The sequence below is a fragment of the Drosophila hydei genome, unplaced genomic scaffold, assembly GCF_003285905.1.
Source record: "Drosophila hydei strain 15085-1641.00,03,60 unplaced genomic scaffold, DhydRS2 tig00000349-arrow-arrow-pilon, whole genome shotgun sequence".
In the NCBI taxonomy this organism is placed as follows: Eukaryota; Metazoa; Arthropoda; class Insecta; order Diptera; family Drosophilidae; genus Drosophila; species Drosophila hydei.
The window spans coordinates 498230-521027 of record NW_022045714.1 but is presented as its reverse complement, the minus strand read 5'-3'; the positions used below and the strand labels follow the sequence as shown (position 1 = coordinate 521027).

The window sequence follows — 22798 nt, the reverse complement described above, 5'->3', positions numbered from 1 at the left end:
TGTTACTCAAGCTATGCTTCAAATATTAAATCAAATGATCGATTGAAAGCTTTAGCTTTTGGCCAAACCAAATCAAATGATCGATTATTATCGATAGTAAAAATATAGAGTTATCGATAAAAATGCTTAGCTATTGCTTAGCTCATACAATTTATATATTTAAAAGCTCAAATCTCTAGCTTTTGTGACAGACGTGCAGAGCTAGACTTACTCAGCTCGTCGATCTGTTCAAGCACATATATATATATATATATATATTCTATGTTCACTGCCACGCCTTCTGCCCCATATGCGCTTGGTCAAATAAATATTAAAATTAATATTTGCAATAATTTTATATTATATATTTTCCGTTTGTTGTTTTCTTTGTTAATCAACTTAATTACTATCAATAATAATAATAATAATAAAAAAATAATTAGAAAAAAAAACTATTTACAGATAATGAATTACTCAAATTGACTTTAAAGCTATTAACACATTTTTGATTTAGGCTTAGGGTCTAGGGGCTAGCTGGGGCTGATCAGAGCTGACTCAGCTGGTGGCAACGTGCAGCCTGCCCGAGCTATATGTACAAGGCTGAGATCCGGCCAGGCCGCGTCTCTGTGCCGCTGTGGCTGCTACACGCGCGACTGATGCGGATTGTAGACGGGCACGTTGTGGAAGCTGATGCCGGCGTAGAGCGGCGCCTGGGCGGATGCTGGGGGCGCCGTGACGGCCAGCATCGATTTGCCGCTGGCATAGAGATGCTTCTTGGGCAACGCGGCCGCTGATGACTTGTGCTGCGTCATCAGCGAGGAGCTGGGCGAGCCGCCGGCCACCAGGCGGCTGCGATAGCTCTCGCATGTCTTGCGCGACCACACCCACATGCCGGTCAGCGTGCCGCCCACCAGCTGAAAGAAGATGCGCACCAGCGCCGGCCAGGCGCTCAGCTGTGCCGGCTGCACGCACTCCTCCGGCGTCGGGCAGCTGGGCACCGCGTCCACGTACCGTTCACAGAAGGCGGCCACCACGCCGGCCGCCGTTGGCACAAAGAAGAGCAGCGAGAAGATCACGAAACGTTTGCGTATCTGGGCGAAACGCTGATGCGCCAGCGTCGGCTGCAGCTGCTGCTGCAGCGTGTGCAGCGAGCGGGAGGCGCGCAGCGTGAAGTAGAGCCCCAGGAGCAGCAGCGCCAGCGCTGGCAGCTCCACAAAGCCGGGCGCTGTGCACATGCCGGTCAGCTCGCTGGGACGCACGCGCTCCAGCAGCAGCGCGGCAATGGGCGGCGCCAGCGGCGGCACCCAGGCGAGCACATGGAACAGGCCGGAGCGTTTCTCGAGCGCCTCGCTCGACCACTTCTTGTGCGAGGACAGATAGAAGCAGAGCGCGAAGATTAGCCACCAGCTGGCGGCGCACAGGCTCAGATACGAGGTGCTGATGTACGAGGCCAGGCAGGGCGGGGTGAGGGCGCAGGGTGCGCGACCCACTCGGCCCGGCTCCTGCAGCAGCGCCAGACTGCGCGCCTGATGGAAGACGATGCGCTCCAGATAGCAGACGCTGAACAGATTGTAGCACAGGCAGAGGAACAGCACCGGACGCTCCGGGTAGCCGAAGCGCGTCGGCTCCGCCCAGAACGTGACCAGCGCGAACAGCGTCAGCACGAAGCACACGGCGGACAGGCCCAGGACGAGACTTTCGGTCAGCTTCTTCTGCTGCGTTGAATGGAACGCGTCGCGCTGGCACTGCGGCAGGCACTCCTCGGCGCTCAGCGGACTCGCACTGAAGTTCTGTGGACAAAAGCTGCCGACGCCGCCAAGGCTGGCGGCAGAGCCCAGCGCCCCGTTGCTGGGCGGCGATTTGCCCAGCTGCGCGGACATCTTCCAGGCCATCCAGGACCAGTACATTTGCTGCTGCTGCGGCGGCGGCGGCTCGGCCGCTGTCGTCTGCTGTCCATCTGCGCCGGCCGCTGCCATGCCCGCGTTGGCGCCCTCGCTGGCCGCCGCCTCTTGCGGTATTTGCATGCAGAGCTCATGATTCTCCGGCTGTGGCAGCGAGTCGCAGCTGAGAAACGGCGGCCACAGCTGCATCAGCTCTGGCGCCGCGTTCGCCGCACACTCGCCCTTGACCGTCTCGCACAGCGACTTGCAGGCCGTCACGGGGCGTGGCACATCCGGGCTGCAGAGCGGAAATAGCGCCGAGCAGAGCAAAAAACGTGCTCGCCGCGAACAGCCAGACTCGATCAGCGGCACTAGTTTGGCTATCTGCAAGAGACAGAGAGAGAGAGAGAGGGAGGGAGTGAGAAGAGTCTATAAATTACATTATAAAATAGAGCTACAGAGGCTAAAGGGAGTTAGTAGAGGTCTAAGATCTGTCTTCATGAGAGATTAGAAGATCTCTAGGGATAGAGTATATATATATTGGTATAGCATATAGCATATGTATTTAGTATAGCTCGATACTTGGCTCTGAAATTTACTGATGCGGCTGATGCTCAAGGGGGTAACTCAGACACAATTTTCAGTCACGCTCGCATCAGTCATAAAAGTTGCAATTTCTCTATTCATATGCCGACTGAGTCGCTTGTCTTTCTCTATGCCAATTGGGCCTCACTCAATTGAAGCGACTTTCTCGATTCGACTCTGTCAGGTTCACAAGTTTAGAAGCTTACCAAAAATGGTTCGTGGATTCGTACTGCTTTATTTCATTCCACTGAACACTTCTTCAAGCTAATATACATACACTTCAGGCTTAGTCTTCAGGCACATTGAAACTGAAACTGAAATTTTAGCCTGAAAACTCTGAAGTGGGAAAGTTTTCAATTGCAACTGAAATCTTGTGCAGCGATAGAAGTCCAGCTCATAATGAATAGACTGCTGAATAATCAACATATTTCAACAATCTAAAAGTAGAGAAATCTTTTATCTAACTCTGTCTGATTGGATTTATATAATCTGATTAGACAAAGTTATTTTTATTGAATTCTTTTCTTTAGTTTGCAAAATTTGTCAATGCTTTGCTAGTTTGCTGTAGCTAAAGTTTTAAATGATGTAAAGATTGATTTAGACGAGGTGAGGGCCAATTTCCATACTGAGATGACACTTAAATGAAGCGATGGGGTATAGCCTCTGGAGACCTTTCTTCTGGCAACTATGTTAGATTGTTGTTTATGCATTATGAAATTGTTTGATGAAGCAGTATGCTATAGACTTGTACTCCATAGAAGCAGTATACTATTCGCGTGTCTAATCATCTGCTAGACTACAAGGGCTGCCTTAGAAACATTTATAAAGTGTATCGATTCTATGGACAACTGCCTTGAAACCTTACTCGATTCACAACTCAAGTTGCTGGGCATTGCTGGCCCGCTTATATCTGACACAATCTTCATAGATCCGCAGCTTTATCAATTAAGACTCGCGTGTGCTTGGGCCGCAGGCAAACTTGAAAGTTTGCCGCCAAATAATTAGATCAAAATGCGCTGTTCGCCACGTTAGAAAAAAGAGCAAATATTTGCGCAAAGTGAAACAACAAATACTAACAAAAAAGCAACAACAATTCTAAACAAAAGAAAAATAAAAAATTTAAACAATAAAATTGTCGGCGTTCCCATTCACACCTCACACCTGGACAGGGGCGTCGGCGCCGTTGGCTTTTGTTAATTGTTTTTGTTGTTGTTGCTGTTGCTGTTCTTCATTGATGTCTATAATTTTATCTAATAAAAATGCAATAAAATTGTAGTCAAACGTAGACGAGCTTTGCGCGTTTATCTCTTTGTTCTTTTGCCGACCGAATCGCGTCTAGTCACAACAACAACAACAACAAATGTTAACAATATAAAATTGAAAAAAAAAAACATGAACGACAGCAAAAATATCTAATTGCATTTGTTTACAGTCAATTAAATAGTTTTGTTTCTCTAGCATTCGCAGTCTGTGAGACATTTTGTAAAGCAAACTAAAGCAGCAAGGGAATTCTTTCATCTTTAACCAATTATCAAATGATGTTGGCAGTTTGGCATTATAATACATCTATAATACTATATAAGCGATAATCTATAATCGTCCAGTTACCCAAGGAAAGCCCTTTTTCTATCGAGTAGGTCAGAAAGATCGATGGAAGGACGAACGGATAAAAGGATGGACAGACAGAAGTATAGATGGATGACAGACGAAAGGACGGGCAGAAGAATAGACGAACGGAAGGCAGACGGAAGGACGGATGGAAGGACAGACGGAAGAATGGACGAATGGAGGGACGGACAGACAGCCAGACAGATGGAAGGATTGATGGAAGGACGAACGGAAGAACGGATAAAAGGATGGACAGTTCGTAGAATGGACGGAAGGATGGACAGATAGAAGGATAGATGGATGGCAGGTCGGGTGGAAGGACGGACGGATGGATAGACGTAAGGACGGACTAAAGAATAGAAAGCGAAGGACGGACTGAAGAATAGAGGAGGAAGGACGGACGGAAGGACAGTACGTCCTTTCTTCGCTATTCTTCAGTCCGTCCATTCGTCTATCCATGCGTCCGTCCTTCCACACGACCTGCCAACGGAAGGACGGACGGGCTGATGGACGAACGGAAGGATAGACTGATATACGAACAGAAGTACTGACGGACAGACGGAAGGGCGGACAGCAGGATAGACAGACAAAAGAACAAATGGAAGCACGGACGGAAGGACTGATGGCAGGACATAAGTCTGAATGTAGATTATGCATAAGCGAAAGCAAAGGACAGATGAGTCGACAAATGGACGGATGAACGAACGAATAGCTGATCAGGCGAACATATAGCTAGATCGACTCCCTATCAAGAACCTTGGGATCTCTCACGCAACCTCCACATAGAAATAGAATTTTAAAGGAATATAATGAGTAATTCGAAATAATGTTGGCTAGTTTTATGTTAAGCATTAACATTGCTCTAACATTGCTTTAACATTGGCTTCTGCTCTGACTTTAGCTTGAGTTGTGTTCGGCTGCAGAGCATTTGATAGTCGCTGCAGCAGCTGAAGCTAGAGTCTGACAACATTGTTGAGTTTTTCATTAGCTGCTGACACATGTGGCTTGTGTGAAAATTAGCGACAAACTTCGCACATGTGACCGCTGAGTGGGGTGCTGGGCGGGGGCCAGGCGATGCAGCAGGTGAGTCAATATCGATATGGCTTCCCATGCCCAGTCGCAAGTGTTGAGCGCAATTACGGGCTAATTACACGCAATGCATCGAATGCCTGCAAATGGGAAAAGCAAAAAGAAAAAGAAAAACACCAAATCGTTTCCGACTTGCGACTATTAATTGCGAAGCCAGAAACAACTTCAATCGAAATGATCCGCAAGCAAAAACCAAAAAGCAAAGAGAGACAAGAAATTATGATACATAATAATAAAGGCAAACGGTCTCCAGACATGTCCGTCAAATGATGACGATGAGGATGACGCTGACGCTGACGATGACGAACCCCGATCGTCCCGAGCGAGGCATAAAAAATTTATGAGTTTGCGGAATTTTCGTCTAGAAGACGACCAAAAAGGGTTGCGGATTTGGGCCTGCGCTTAACGCGTATCTTAGCCACAAACCAAAAAAATAAATAAAAATAAAAAAAAAAAAATAAAAAGGACTGCATCAAATTGGTGAGACGTTTTCTCAGGAAAGAGCCCAAAAAGCTGAGAGCAAGAGCAAAAAAAAAATAACAAAAAGCGGGCATTGTGACTCCCAGTGCGGCACTTTGACATGCATTTGATGGGTTGACATGCGGTCCCAAGACCAGGTCCCGACCGAGCTACAGCCTCAACTCCACCTTCGCTTGGCGACCAACATTCATCGAGCTGGAGCTGAGTCTCAGTTTCGCATTCTTTCAGCTGCCGCAACTTGAGCTTTGCTTTGCCTTGCTTTGTTGTCTTGGCCAAGATACTTGTTGCTGTGGCTATAATTAAGGTACATTAGGGCAGTCAATAGCCAGCCACACACTCGCACACTGACTCAGCGCACCGCCGCTGGTCATGTGGAACAGCGCATTAGGCACGCTATATCCAATTTGTATACCCTTCAGTTCCGAAATACTGTGAAATACTGCATGCAGCTATACAGTATGGTCGACATATATAGCCAGATACATATCTATATCATTTGGTTCAGTTGAGATTTCGAATTTTCACGATATTCCAAATTCTTAGGCGGCATTTCCAAGTCGTCTTCAATTGAAGTTTGAATCTCGTTTCGATTCTTTTTTGAGTTCTTTTGTTAGCTTTAAGGCAGCCGCCTGTGAACTATTGTCAGATCGAGGTGGCATCCATCTCACTTGCTCTTTCTCCCACCTCTCGCTCTCTTTGTTAGTGTGTCTATTATGACCCAGAGGCAATAATAATTTAATGATGCTGCAGTCAGGCTTCAACAATGCCAACAAGTGTCAGGGCCCCCATCATCATCATCATCATCATCATCAGCATCAGCATTATCATTATTATGATTATCATCATCGGCATAGGCCAGGCCTAAAACTGAAAGGCAATCAACCTAATAGACAGGCCAACCGCATAGACGCAGGCAGAGACAGAGAGAGAGAGAGAGAGGTAGACTAGCTACGAAAGCCGTTTCACGCTTTTGGGCCACAAACAAACGGCCGGCCAAGTGTCTGAAATGTGTTATTAATGCCGCTTTGTGCTGTTTTTTTTTGCTGCCAAATGCAAAAGGGCAAACCCGACTTGGCCACAGTCTCTGCCATCTCCCAACCGGCTGCGTTTTCCGCTCGCTTGCCCCCTGCTCAGGCGGGCAGCTGCCTGCCCCAATGCCCATTTTGCGTCTGCGCATCGAATGCAATCTGCAACGCTGTGAGCATTTTTTGGCCACGCAGTTGCCGCAAAAAAACAGAAACAAAAAAGAGGCCGCGATTCGATGCGCCGCGCCGACGCGCTACACGTTGCACACCCGACACAAAGCAACAAATTCGTTTTGCTTGATGCAGAACAAGAAAATTAAATTTTAAAAAATAACTTCAAATTTACCTGAATTGGCAAAACTTGGGAAAAGATTTTAAAAATTCATTTTCTTCTATTTCTGTACTAAACGTAGGTATATAAATAATAATTAAATTATTATATATACAATTAAAGTACATTGAATTATATATAATTATATAAAATTTTATATAATAAAGTATTTGGAAATATATTTTATTTCTATTTTTTTAATTCCTTAATATATATTAATTTTAGGTATTCCAAAATTAATGATTAATTTTTTAAATAACATATATATATATATATATATATATATATATATAATTATACATATATATTTTTTTTATTAAGAATATTTCTATATATATAAATAAAAATACATTTTTTAAAAAAATTTTTTTTTATATATAGAAATATTTTAAAAATATTTCTAGAAATATATTTTCTTAAATATTTATATATAGAAATATTTTTAAAAAATATTTTTTTATGTACATATTTGAAAAACAATTAAATAAGAAATAATATACATTATTTTTAGCGCAACTCTTGCAGTTCACTTGAAGCCGTAACAAACATTTTTGTCGGCAATCAAATGCTAAGAATGAAAAAAATTGCTTTGAGCTCAGCGCAAATTTTAAAAAAATCGATCATGAAATTAACTTTTGTGTCATCGAGTCGGTGTCTGTGTGTGCGTGTGTGTGTAAAATGAAAAAGTTATGCTTAATTTGTTTCAGCTAAAATTAACAGTTTTTTTTTTCTCAAATGATCTCTAGGCATACGCGCAGCTCTTTGTCTCTATCGCTTCAAGTTGAGTTTCGTTTTGGTTGTGATTTTTTTTTTTTTTGTGGCATTTTATAAGTATATTTATAGGGTACTTTGACTTTAGCATCAGGTTGGGTTAGGCAGGCCAAGATTATAATGCTGTTGAAGCTGGCTAACGTTTCAGTTTGAATTCTTTTTGATCGAAGTTGTTCGAATTGTGGAATTACTAAAGCTGAGCTAAGAAATTTTAAGTAATATTTCATTTGAAAATAGTTTCGGGACAATTGCTTGGTGAGGGTATTTCGTATTCAATACGCCCTCTTATACGCCTCTCATTTTTTTTCTGTTTGACTGGCGGCAATTCCTTCAGTTCAGCCTGTTTCACACATTTTTTTCACAATTTATTTTTAATTTCAGTGTTGTTGTTGCTGTTGTAGCTTTGACGATTACGACGTCTCGAGCAAAGCTAAATAACATTTAATCTTGTTTCGGTTTGATAATGTTTTCGACTCGACCGTCTCGATGCTGGCTTGTTGCTTGCCCATGTTCACAATTCAATTACAAGTTAAGGAACAGCAACAACAACAGCAACAACAACAACAACGGCAACGGCAACAGCATGCGGCTCAGTTGACACCTGAACGTAAACGCAAAGTTAATGATTTCTCGATTTTGATTAATGATTTCGCCGCAACGAAATCAAATGAAATGAAATGAAATGAAAGCAAAGCGAAGCCAAAAAGGCGAAGCATTAGTGTTGCCCCATCGATTGCTGTTGCGGCACTTTGGCTTTGAATTTTCGAAAGGGACAGCAACTCACAGACACAAACACACACACACACATATATATACACATATATATATACATTGATGTATGTATCTGTCCTATGTGTGCATCTATGCTTGGGGCAACTTGCCGCACAGCCAGCTAGCCAGCTAGCCAGCTATGCGGCGGCATCCTCCATTCATTAACGCTTAATGCCTTTAGCCATGATCCTCGGCTTGCCGGCGACATTTAATGCGCCCAGACATCTGCATAATCTGCTCTTAAGTAATGGATTAATTTATAATTTTCTACGCTACGTCCTCGCAGTCGGCAGCCATGGCTACCTGCGCTCCGGGCGCCCAGACTCCCAGGCCGAGCATACAAATTATAGGCTTAAGCGCCAGGCCAACTTCAACATGGAACTGAAACTGGAATTGGAAATGTTCTGTCTGTTGGCCAACCAGTTGGCCCGCCAACTGCCAACTACCAACTGCCACCTGCCCCTGGCCCTGCCACCTGCAACTGCAATTTGTTATGAGATTAGTTTGCTGCATCCAAAGCGCTGCAAACGCTTTCCAAAATACAAAACGAAACAGTAGCGATCGATCTGAGCGCTACATACTAACGAGTATAAAGCATACGCTAGTATATAGTATATATATATAATTTCTATGACTAAGCCAACCCGGCTCAGTTCATCTCCAGCTCAACCTCTTTGTTGCTTCACTTTGCCAAACAATGTTCCAAGCGTTTGGCTGCGTGACTGATTTCCATAATCATTATTATGCCGATCATCATTAGCGATGCTCATGATGATGATCATGATGATGCGTGATCTCTAGCAACTTCAGTCAGCTGCTTGAGCTTTCAGCGAGCTCAACGACAGCTAGAACTATGAATGAGTTCTATGTGTGTGAGCTGTGTGTGTGTCTGTGTCTGTGTGTGTTGGGCATCTTTGCAGCGGTTTTTGTTACGTTATCTTAAGGCTGCATCTCGGCGGCGAGCTTGGCCTCCACAAATTGCTCAGCTGCCACAAGTGACAAGTGTTGCAAAATGCTTGTGCAAAGTACCGCAAACTAGACACACACACACACACACACACGCAGAGCAACAGTGAATGTTCGCAGAGCTACTAAATCTTGAAGCTTGGCAGCCGCTTGGCCAACTCAAAGTCAAGTTTGGTCAGCCGACAAAAGCGTCGTTCACGATCTTCATATGAACAGGACGGCAGCGTTTTATCTTGCTGTCAGTTGTTGTTGTTGTTGTCAGTGCATTATTTGATTTGCGCTTTATTTGATTTAGTTGCTCGCTTAGCGAGAGGCATTTGATACGAGTCACAAGCCAGGCGAATGCTACGCTCGGCCAGGTGTGCGGGGGCGGCTGTTGGGGTTAGTTGGATTATCGTTCGCTTGGCTGCTTTGGCTTTGGCTTTGGCTCTGGCTTTGGGGTATCGGCAGCGGCCGCTTTGAAGTGCGCCAGTTGATTTAATTTGCTTTGAAAGCGCTTGCAATTAGCGAACCTCTGTTCGCGATCCCAGCTATAAATGCGAACGCAAATATGAATAATATGTGAGTGTTTTTTTATTTATTTATTTTTTTTTGGCCAGCTGTGTGGCGAGCTCTTCTTGTTGATATGTTTTTTGTTAATTTTGTTTTTGTTTTCGTTTTAGTTGGCCAACAGGTTACCGTGAGAGGCGAATTTGGAGCCCGTTGGCTGCCCGTCAGGCGTTAATTTGCATAATTAAGACGCCGCCGCGTGACAACGATGCGATGATAAATCGAAGCCGCCGCCAAGCAGTGAAAAGCAAATGCAAAATCCACGATGACATCATATCTGTTGAACAAAAAACTGATAGATCTAAAACAATCAGGTCGACGTTTCTCTGTGTAATTAAGCAGCCGCTGATAAGCGACGACAGCAGCAGTTGCCCCATGCGGCGGCATGCAACTGCAAGCTGTCAGCTGGCATCGCCGACATATGAATGTCTTCTCACAACTAATTGACATTTTGACTGCCGACGATTGTCATTCAAAAGCCAATGCATTGGCCAGCCGCTTCAAATGAAATGAAATGAAATGAAATGCTCGCCGACGTTCTGGCCTGCCAGCCAAGCAGCCAGCAGGCAGGAATGCAGCAAAAAGCCTAGAGCTTAATGGCAGCTACACTGCTAGAAGCAGTCAGCCTCATCACAGCCACAGTGCCTGGCCATATAACTAGAAACACTTGGCAAAGTTCCTCGCCATGAATTTTAAGCTGATCTGGGCTAAGCCTGACGACAACAGCTTGAAAATTCATCTCTACTTTTATGAAAAGTCATAAATTTGGGCTCCATAATAGCCTAGCTATATAATATATATATAGTATATATAGCATATTATATTATAATTCTTATAATATTATATAAACAATTTACAACTTTGAGTTGGCCACAGCTGATGAGTTTTCGAATGGATTTGCACTCAAGTAATGCTTGCAAGTTGTATAAATATTTTAGCAAAATGAAATTATTTTATAAATTTGAATGTCTTAATATGTTTTGTTCGGTTTATAGTATTTCATTGATATTAAAAATATATTTCTATATTTTGTTATGACTAAAGCTTGTGTAACTCGAAAGTAAAAACAAGATTTTAGCTCTAAGACTATAAAAAATACCTTTTTAGTAACAAGTTAGCAATCTGACTTAGGAGTTACAACTCTGCTATAACAGAGTTATGTGCATTTGGTAAACTCTTCTAATCAGATGAGCCGCAACTGTGGCAACTGCAGCAGCGACTTCAGCTGGCAGTTCGATGCCAGGCAGCTACGGGCTTCGGCTACAGTTCGCCTGCTATTGGCAGCAGTTAGACAAACAGTCAGCGACAGCGGCGGCTAATCTTTGGCAGAAATCTGCCAGCCAGACCGACAGACAGACGGACAGGCAGACAGACAGCTCAAAGGAGAGCCACAATGGCAGCGACTGCAACTGCTGCTGCGGCCTGGCAGTACATGAAAGCAATTGCGCTCAGTTTTGCACACGCTACAGTTACAATTGAACGTCTCGAGCCATTGTATATATATATATATATATATATATACAATATAGAGACGGGCAGGCAGGCAGCCGGTCAGCCCTGACCCAGCCACACACAACTGGACGCTCGCTCGCTCGGCTTAATGTATTCAATTTGAGCATGGAGTCGGCTGCACTTGCGCCTAGCTGCCTGTCGCTGTTTTTGGGGCTGACAATTTTGTCAGCTTAACCGACGCATGGATAATACATCCAGCTTACATGAAATTTTGACAAGAAGGAAATGAGCATTGCATGGGCTTTGCAGCTGCACCACGCGCACTTGCCATATGCCCCTCGTTCGGCGAGCGGGCGGCGGCTGGGAAATTATCTTTAGCCAAAGCAATTCACGCGAGCTCAGGCGCGCAGTTCAATTAACTTAATTGCCATGTAATTACGCGCTGCAACAACAGCAGCGGCAACAACAACAACATCGGCAACACTGGCACAGTTCAACGTCATCTTCAGCCACGGCGGCATTCAGCATCCTGCTGCAAAACAAAAGACTTAAGACACAAACCTGCTGCGGCGGCTGCTGCGACTTTGCCTGCTATATTTTGTTTTTTCCCCTCTTCTTCTACTTCATCTTCTTCTCAGTTTTTTTTATCCGTTTTCTGTGTTTTTTTGTATGCTTCATGCCAACGCGATTTCTGTTGTCGTCGCTGTCTGCATTCTGCATACCCTGGACAGCCAGTTGAACAGAGCTATAATTTGATTCTATATACCATGAAGAAGAAGCAAAACAGCCCAGTCAATATGCTTGACTGCTAGAAGATTGTCTTACAGGTAGATCTGAGTTCCAACTCCTTACTAATGAATAGCTTCTAATATCTAATGCAATAGTCAAGCCAGGTAACAATGACAATGACAATGACAATGACAATGACAATGACAATGACAATGACAATGTCAATGACGATGACGATGACGATGACAATGACAATGACAATGACAATGACAATGACAATGACAATGACAATGACAATGTCAATGACGATGACGATGACGATGACAATGACAATGACAATGACAATGACAATGACAATGACAATGACAATGTCAATGACGATGACGATGACAATGACAATGACAATGACAATGACAATGACAATGACAATGACAATGACAATGACAATGTCAATGACGATGACGATGACGATGACGATGACAATGACAATGACAATGACAATGACAATGACAATGACAATGACAATGACAATGACAATGACAATGACAATGACAATGACAATGACAATGACAATGACAATGACAATGACAATGACAATGACAATGACAATGACAATGACAATGACAATGACAATGACAATGACAATGACAATGACATGACAATGACAATGACAATGACAATGACAATGACAATGACAATGACAATGACAATGACAATGACAATGACAATGACAATGACAATGACAATGACAATGACAATGACAATGACAATGACAATGACAATGACAATGACAATGACAATGACAATGACAATGACAATGACAATGACAATGACAATGACAATGACAATGACAATGACAATGACAATGACAATGACAATGACAATGACAATGACAATGACAATGACAATGACAATGACAATGACAATGACAATGACAATGACAATGACAATGACAATGACAATGACAATGACAATGACAATGACAATGACAATGACAATGACAATGACAATGACAATGACAATGACAATGACAATGACAATGACAATGACAATGACAATGACAATGACAATGACAATGACAATGACAATGACAATGACAATGACAATGACAATGACAATGACAATGACAATGACAATGACAAGACAATGACAATGACAATGACAATGACAATGACAATGACAATGACAATGACAATGACAATGACAATGACAATGACAATGACAATGACAATGACAATGACAATGACAATGACAATGACAATGACAATGACAATGACAATGACAATGACAATGACAATGACAATGACAATGACAATGACAATGACAATGACAATGACAATGACAATGACAATGACAATGACAATGACAATGACAATGACAATGACAATGACAATGACAATGACAATGACAATGAATGACAATGACAATGACAATGACAATGACAATGACAATGACAATGACAATGACAATGACAATGACAATGACAATGACAATGACAATGACAATGACAATGACAATGACAATGACAATGACAATGACAATGACAATGACAATGACAATGACAATGACAATGACAATGACAATGACAATGACAATGACAATGACAATGACAATGACAATGACAATGACAATGACAATGACAATGACAATGACAATGACAATGACAATGACAATGACAATGACAATGACAATGACAATGACAATGACAATGACAATGACAATGACAATGATAATGACAATGACAATGACAATGACGATGCTGATCATGATGATAATGAGTACAACAATACTAATGCAATATATTGTGTTCATAGGGCATTTGTTAGTCAATCAAGTTTCTTCTCAGTTGCTTTTTTTGTTCTTTTTGTTTTTGCTCTTCTCGCTCAGTGGCATGGCATCGTTACTGTGGCATTCCTGCCTCGCTTTTCCCTGGTGCGGCATTTGAAAAACGTTGCTGCATTTTTTGCGTGCTTTTGTGCCTTGGGTCGTCATCGTCGTCGTTCGAGTTGGGCCAACTAACTAATTGTTGTTGCCAGGAGGGAAAGCGAGCACCGGCACCGACCACAGCCACTGCCACTGCCACAGCCACAGTCTGTTGCAACTGGCAACATTTGCGACGACCATTGTGAATGTGGAGGCAACCTTTTGTCAAAAATGTTTTCGTCAACATTGCGCAGTGCTTCATCATTATATCAAGTCGTTGCCAGAGTTATGCCGGCCATCGAATGACAAACGATCCATAGTTAACCATCACACACACACACACACACACACGCATCCACTTTCAGTGGCCAGCGCCAAACTTCAAAGTCATTTGTCTATATGTAACTGATGCATTATGCTCGGGGTGCGCATTGTTGTTGTTGCTTCTGTTGTTGTTGTTGTCATTATTATTATTATTATTGTTGCTGGTCGGCAGCACTCAAACATTTGACATTATCATTGCTAAGTCCCCTCAAATGCCGCCCTGACATTCTTTGAGTCTTTGTTGCTGCTGCTGCTTCGCCTTTAGCTTTGCTTCTTTTTACTTTTCTTTTTGTTTCTACGAACGTTTGCCCACATAATTACAATACAAAAATATATATGTATATATATATATATATATGTGTGTGTGTGTGTATCTAAAAACGTAAACTGGTAGCTCAACTTGGCGCTTCGCATTTCAGCGTCTGCCTGATAAGCGACTCTTATCAAAACGCCGCCGCGGATTAACTCTGGATGAGTTTTTCTTTGCTAAGAAAGCAACAAAAACAGAAAATACGCATTGTTGTTGTTTTTGTTATTGTACTGAAAACTGATAGCTGATAGCAATGCAAACACATTAAGTATTTATCAAACAAAAAAAAATTAATATAAAGAATAAAAAGAAAAAAATATATGATAATATGATATATATAGACATATCGGTATATATACATAAATATGAAGCAAACCTAAATTTATAAGAAAATATAAATTGTATTAAAAATTATTTTTATATTAACTTTTTATTTGTTTTTATTTAATTTATTGAAAATTAATAAAAAAAATTGTATAAAAATTAATATAAAAAAGTAAAATATATTAATTTCATTTCCTTATGTATAATATATATTCATATACAATGGAAAGAAAAAAGTATACGAGGTTTGCTTAATAAGTATACCGATATGTATTTATTGAGAATATATTGATCAAATAAATTCCATTTCCTATGTAACAGAATTTGAGAATTCATATTTAATAATTTAACTAATGTGATCTATTAGTTGCCTTCCCTTAGCCTCTCTGAACTATTTCCAGGAATTATCATATCTAAGTTCATTCCATATTTTTCCCACAGCAGGCTGGCGTTCATTTTGGCTTTGAAGTTGGTTTTTTTTGCACTTGTTTACTCTGAGCTCAATTGTTGATTTAGGTCTTTGCAGTTGTATGAGATCAACGTAAAAACTTTGACCGCGTTCTATGGCTACGATTTCACAATCTGTCTTTGCGTCTGCATTTTCATTATTAAAATTAAAAAAAAAAAAAATAATAAATAAATAAATAAGAATTGTGTGAAATATTTTTTGCGCCAAGTTCTTTAATCAAATTGTGAACCAATTGTGGGTATATAGATATAGATATTGCCCGCCTGTGTATGTGTGTGTGTGTCTGTGTATCAGATATATATCTGAAGCGGTCTTTGATAAGCGGCATAATTGCCATAAACATTTTATGGCCGCCTTTCAGGGCAGCAGAGTGGGCTGGGGGCCATCTAAACGTCTTCAGCTTGAAGTGTTCCCTTTTTTTTCAGTTGTTTATCGAATTCTTCAGGCCCTGCCGAAGCCCTGTCCAATCCTAGCCTGTGTGCAGCGCTAATGGGCTCTGATTTTGAAAATCAAACAATTTTATTGTCGCCAGCGTTGGGTTTATGGAGGAAACGTTGCGCCTTTATGTGATCTGTGTGTGCGTGTTTATGCCATGGGGAGACTATTGCAATTAATAATAGTACGAGAGAGAGAGAGAGAGAGAGAGAGCGCGCGCAGCGAGTGGGAACAGGGGCTGGTTAAGTGTTGCCTTTTGGGCACATCGGCAATTCGACTCTCAGATCTTCGCTGCGTCAGCGGCTAATGCGTTGTCCAAACACAGCGCCCAAAACGCTGTTCAAATATTTACAATTACTTTACATAAACGCTGGGCCGGGACCGGGTCGGGCTGCCCCCTCTGCCTTGTTTGGGCACTCATCTGTCATATTTAAGGCACAAATCCGACTGCGGCTGCGACAGCGAGCCGCAGCTTGTTGTTGTTCTTCTTCTTCTTCTTCTTGTTTTTTCTCTTTTTTTTTTGTTTCTTTATCGGAGGCGATATGACAAACATGACAGCGAGTAAGGCCACCCGACTTCCCGCTTACCTCTCGCCCCGGGAACACGTGAAATGATAATGGACAAATAAAAATCTAGCAGGCATACGGCAGGGCCAACAACTGACAGGGCCAGGTGGGGCGCGGCAGCGTTGGGGCATAAACAAGTCAAGTCAAATAAGAGAAGGCAGATCTCGCCACATGCCGCATGCCACACACCCACCAGGCCCTCCACAGTACAGCTCTAGCACTTGCCCTCACTCCCACTTTCATATCTTTCTATTGCTGTCTCCCTCCCAACCTCACGCGCTCTCTCTCCAGCTCTTTGTTTGCTCTGTGGGCGTTACGTTCGAGTGCCGACAAAGTGCTCGTCAACGGACAATTACAAGCAAATTAATTCAACGTGCGCTGCAACACCATTACCCCATTACCCTCAGCCCTGTCCGCCTCAACTCCGCGCCACGCCATAGATAAACATCAATCGGAACACGGGAAATTCAATTGGAGAACTTGGACACTTGTTCAAGTGTTCCACGGCAAATTGGCTAAGAGTCAAGCAAAGCATATGCTAATTGGCATATTGCTGCCAAGATCATATATATAATCTATATATTTGCTGAATCTTAAGCTACCCTCTCTTGAAAACTAAGGCACCTTTAGAGCCAGCAGCTGCAGTAACGGAAGTCTTGCTTTACAAAATAGCATCGTAGACGTGTCAGCGGTGCAGATGCAACACAAAGGGCTCAAGAGGAGATACACATTGAACACTTAATTTTCATCTCAATATTGATTTCATATTTCATATGTCAACACATTATCTCAGATAAATAAATATATATTTAATATTAAATACATATATTATATATATTCATCTATGCAGCCATAGAGTTGGATAAAGAAAACGTTTTCAATTTCGTTTTTTTATTTCTTTCTTTTCTTCGCTTTGCCTTTGATAAGTTCAGTTCATGGAATGCATTTGCATCTGGCCACACAAAGCTTTTGATGGTTGCTGGTGCTTCAGTTGGACTTTTCCTTTGATAGCTGTGGCTTTATGTTGTTGCTGGTGTTGCCATCCGCTTGCATTTGAAAAGCCTTTGATCTGCTCTTTATGTGCTTCCGATTTAATTTCGTTTTATTTCGTTTGCTGCTTTCGTTTTTATTGCCCACTTGAAACATGTTCGACTTTTGTTTGAGTTTCATTTAAACAACGCACAGACACACGCACACAGAGTCATGCACACGCATCTGCACAGAGTGAGAGAGAGAGAGAGAGAGAGAGAGAGAGAGAGAGAGAGAGAGAGAGAGACTGCGATCGTAGGAGAGCAAGATAATGGAAGACAGACAGCAGGAGAGCCAGACAGACATCCATTTAGGGCATAAGAACGAACATTTACAACAGCGCCAGGCGCAGGCTGCGATAAGAAAGGCAAAGCAGGCGGCAACGCGAACCAAACGCCTCCAAAAACGCAAAGACCATGGGCAATGAGCGACTGGCAGATACTCAGCACTGAGTTTAAACACCACTGTTGAGCATTTAGAATAGCTGAATATAAATATAAATCCATATATTGACTTGTTCATAAAAATAGAAAATAAATTATTTAGCATAAGCCCAATTTCATATGTGATATTTTTTTGATTTAATAAATCTCTATATATATGAAGTTGGCCAAATAGTGTTTTTTGCCACTACTATTTTTATGAACAATGGAACTTTGTGGATTTTTATTGTTCAAGCCCTCAAGTGCACATGTCCTTAAAGTGTTAAAAAAACATCTAAATTAATAACAAAATATATTAATCTTAAAAAAACATCTAAATTAATAACAAAATATATTAATCTTAATATTATTTTCAATTTATTTTGAAAATATTGTGCTTATCGTAAAATTTGTTTGTGCAACATTTAGTGCTCTGTCGCACTACTATTTTTATGAACAAGGCTTTGTTAAGGAACTCTAAAATTCCAATTGTCTTACAGGGTATACAATGGCTGGCATGTCTCGATACGCGGCACAGTTTTATGGGTTTTGATACTCTGTCGGCGTCGCCGCCGCAGCAACAGCAACAGCAGCAGCAGCAGCAGCAGCTGCAATCAGCTGCAGCCTCTATGCTCGCCCGCTGCACTTAACGCCGCGCAGCATCCCAATGTACCAAATGACCAAAACAGAAAGCGGCGCATGGCAATGCCAGTGGCAGGGGTAGGGCATGAAATGCAAGATATACTCAAAAGAGCCCGATGAACGCCGAAACAGGCAAAAAGGTGTTAATGGACTTTGGCCAAAAGAAAGGCCCCGACCATGACCCCGACTACCGTCCGACGTCTGCCGACCCCTGCAACGTAGCGACTTTTGTCTACGCGTCGCACATTTCTCACTTCTTTCTTTCTTTCTTTTTCACTATTTCTCTTTGTGTTTGTCTCTGTCCATTCGAAAGGCGGCTTTGTGGATCGCCTCAGCCCGTCTCTAGATTTCCACTAAACGTTTGCCCCATTACCATCAGCATTATCCGACTCAACTTTTGCTGCTGCTGCTGCTGCTGCTGCTGCTGCCTCATCTTCATCATCGTCTGCTACAGCTTTAGGCACGCACTCGCCTCAACTATTTCCATGGTAAATTATGGCCAAGAATGAAGCTGACCTCAAATGCACTTACGGCCAAAAAACCAAGAAAAAAATGCTCAACTTTAGTTCCAGTTAACAATTTCTGGCTCATTTCGTCATTTTTTCTCTGTTTTTTTTCCTGTTGTTGTTTGCTCTTTGTAGTTGCCTCTTCATATAGTGTTTGCTGCTGCTGCTGCTGCTTCTTTTCATTTTTTTTTTCTTTTCTTTTATCATTTTATCTGGAACATGCAAAGGCGACGCCGACGCTGACGCCGACGTCGACGTCGACGTCACTGATAGCAGGCAGCGTTTTACATTGAAAAGCAATTAAATGTTTGCGGCTGTCGCTTCTCCAAAGTCTTTTAACTGATAACTAGGGTGTGTGTGTGTGTGTGTGTGTGTTTGCAGTCTTGTCGAGATATGCTTAAAGTAATAGAGTTCCCTTACATTAGGCCCAGCCCAGCACTAGGCGGGCGAACAAATCCAAAAGATCCTGAATGAAAAGTTTTTACCAAAGCAGTTGGGATCGCAAGCATTGCGGTCTAAGTGCTCTATTATGATTAAGATTTTAGCAAATTTATAGCTAGAATAGTGCAGGGCTTCAGGCAGCCATCGAATACACTTTGAACAATCAAACCGCTTGATAACTCTAAGTAACAATCATAATTCTTCTATATACATACATACTTTCGATATCTTCAATTGGAAATGCAAAATATTTTCATGATATAAACAAATCTTAAGGCAAATCAGGCTAACGATTCAATGGAATCTTTTAATATTTTATATAGATTTATGGACGCCTTCGAGGCATGGACTAAAGTGGAAGAGATTATAAAACAGTTCTTAAAGGCAGAAGCTCTAAATGCCCTGCCTTCATAGGGCACAGTTCAGCTGCCAAGAAACTTAGCCTTAGAAACTTAGTATAATTTCCCCAAGTCTACTCTGATCTATGTACTATATATAGTATATATATAAATATAATATCAGTGTCTTTAATGGCACAGGAGTTTCCTGTGCTGCTATGAATCGATTTTGATGGCTTCGTCTAATTGACTTTTGGGAATCTTGGCAGTCTCCGGTCTGTTTTTATTTCAATTTATAGTTTAGTGTTTTTTTGACTCTTTGTTTTGTCGTTATCTTGTGTAGATCGCGAAACGACAAAGCCAAAACGAAAAGCCACCACAAACTCTATATATTTTGTGCACACATAAAAAGTGAAGAAGAAGAGGAAACAGCTAAGAAGTGGAGGCGCTTTGATGAACTGCCGCCAGATGCCGTCAACGTCACAGCAACTGACACAACGACGGCTTTGGCTACAGCTGGAGTTGGAGCTTTAACTGGGGAGCTGTAGCTGTAGCTGGTAGCTTCAGCTCTGGCCATGTCCATATCTACAGTTACAGATCCATCTATGGCTCAGGCGTCTCAGTCTTCGTTGCCCCCGTCGCAGTCCGCTGACTTTCGCAATGGTTTGTGACTTTTGAACAATTTTTGGTTTTCGCACGTAAGCGTCAAGAATTGTTTTTATGGCCGCCACACAAAGGCAAGCGCTTATCGTCACGCAGGAATCGGGCACACAAAGCTAGCCGGCAGGGGTTTAGCGGGTGGGCGGGTCTTACCTGCAACTCAGCCTCCAGCTGATTGGTGTGACCCGCGAGATTGGGCAACGCGGTCATATTGTAGCCGAGCCCCTGGCAGGCGGACACTGCGATGCGCTGGCACTGTAATCCATTCGAGCTGCCGCCATTGGATACGCTCCCAGCAACGGCCGCCTGCGCCTGCCTGCTGCACTGCATCAGGCTGGCGAGCAGCGCCAGCAAAAGTTTAGCTGCCAGCATTACGCACTGGGTCGAACACTCGGCGTAGTTGTTGTCCCTCGTATAGCTGGCCGTACACTAGTTATGTAGTTCAGGATCAGTTGGAGGCTCACAAATCACCAATCACAAATCAGTTTGGCCTCATTGTTCACAAAATACGAATCTCTCACTCGCGAGCGCTGCTCTTATCAGATCAGCAAGTCACGTGAAAAAAAATGGGTGAGTAAATCAAGAATTTGACAATTTGCCACACACTCTATTATAATTGAATAAGCAATATCTTTCCGATTGGCCATGCACAGCGGGTGAAGCGTACGTAAATTGTCAGTTTTTAACTGCGACTGCTACACGTCCACCTTGCTCGAAGTTTCAACGTGGACTGAGCGAAGCGACGAAACGAGCTGCGGCTCGTTGGGCTCAGCCGGTCGCTGCGAGAGAGAGCGACAAACGAACTGGAGAACAGCTGAAGCTAAACTGAGAGCGCATACAAACAACAAAACGATGCGAGCATAGTAGAAGAGAGCGAGCTACAAAGAGAGCAAGCCACAGAAGCCGAGCGAGCGAGAGACCATTTGCGTGTGAGAGCGAGCGCAGCCACGACTAAGGCGATAGGCAATTTGAGTTTTTGTTCGTTTCAGGTGCATTAAATATTTGCATTGTCACAGACCAATATGTATGTAATTAACAACAACAATTATTGTCAGTATAACAGTTGTAGCTAAACGCCCTCACATTTTCTGTTTAATGCATATGCTTAACCATTTGTAATTGAAATGGGCATAGGGCCAGGAACAGCGGATGTAGAGCTATATAAAATTATTAATTCAAATTATGTAAAAACATCAACAAAGATTTTATATAGTAGTGAGAAAAAGGAAAGAAAAAAAGTTATAATAATTTTTAGACATTTATTTATAATAGTTTGTTTTATTATTTATTTTAATTATAATAAATATATGAAAAAATAAATAAATTTATAGAAATCAAATACATTATTATATCTTAAGTTTCTCTTTTAATTTGTATTTTAATTATAGTCATTAAAATATAATAAATACATTTATTAAAAATATGTATACATTATTATAAATTAAGGAATTTTTACCTACTTTGAATTAATTTAATTATATTAAAAAAATAATAAATTGATATAAATAATGACTTTTTTATTAACAGGTTTAATTACAATTAACAAAATATATTTTTATAAGTATATTTTATATTATATTTAACATTTTTTTTATTATTTAGTTTCATAAAAAAAATATTTTGCTAAATTATAACAAACAAATAAATTTATAGAAATTATATTTAATTTTTATTTTTTTTTAAATTATTATTTTAATTGTATTAAATAAAAAATAAATAAAATATGTCTGCATACAATATTATTTTATTTTATGCTTATTTTTTAATTTATTTTATTAAACTTTTTATTTGATTATTTTTTAATTATAGTAAAGAAAAAATAAATACATATATTATAATATATAAATCATTATCTATATTACTAATAATTTCTTTTCTCTCAAAATATGTAATCTCTAATCGAATCAATTAGATAATTTGAAAGTTTTATGCAGCGTTTCGAATTGAGCATCAATTTGTGGCTGAGTCTACAATGGCAGATCGATGATGGGTGATCGACTGCAAGCCTACCCACCTGTTGGCGGCAACAGTGGCAGGTGAGCCATGCAGCGCTGCGTGGCAATCAAAGCGCCTTTCAAGCGATCTTCCAGCTATGCCACATGGACAGACGCATATGAGTGTGTGTGTGTGTGTGTGTGTGTGATTGGCTCCTTGCTGTTGGGGCGAATGAGAAATTTGATCGCATACACGACAA

At 41.6% G+C, this 22798-nt stretch overlaps 1 protein-coding gene across 1 annotated transcript; it reads right to left on the bottom strand.

Annotated features, from left to right (window-relative positions):
- Positions 1 to 500: 500 nt before the first annotated feature.
- On the bottom strand, positions 501 to 21316 carry LOC111591983 (frizzled-3). Its single transcript, XM_023303934.2, has 2 exons — positions 20758 to 21316; positions 501 to 2243 (listed from the first exon to the last, which is right to left on the bottom strand). Exons 1-2 carry the CDS (start codon positions 20974 to 20976, stop codon positions 621 to 623), a joined length of 1842 nt encoding a protein of 613 aa, XP_023159702.1. The 5' UTR covers positions 20977 to 21316; the 3' UTR covers positions 501 to 620.
- Positions 21317 to 22798: the final 1482 nt, after the last annotated feature.

Coding starts and splice junctions, on each gene's coding strand:
- LOC111591983 (XM_023303934.2), bottom strand. CDS start 20,976: ATGCTGGCAGCTAAACTTTTGCTGGCGCTGCTCGCCAGCCTGATGCAG. Junction 2,244..20,757: donor AGCTGGAGGCTGAGTTGCAG/GTAAGACCCGCC, acceptor TGTCTCTTGCAG/ATAGCCAAACTAGTGCCGCT.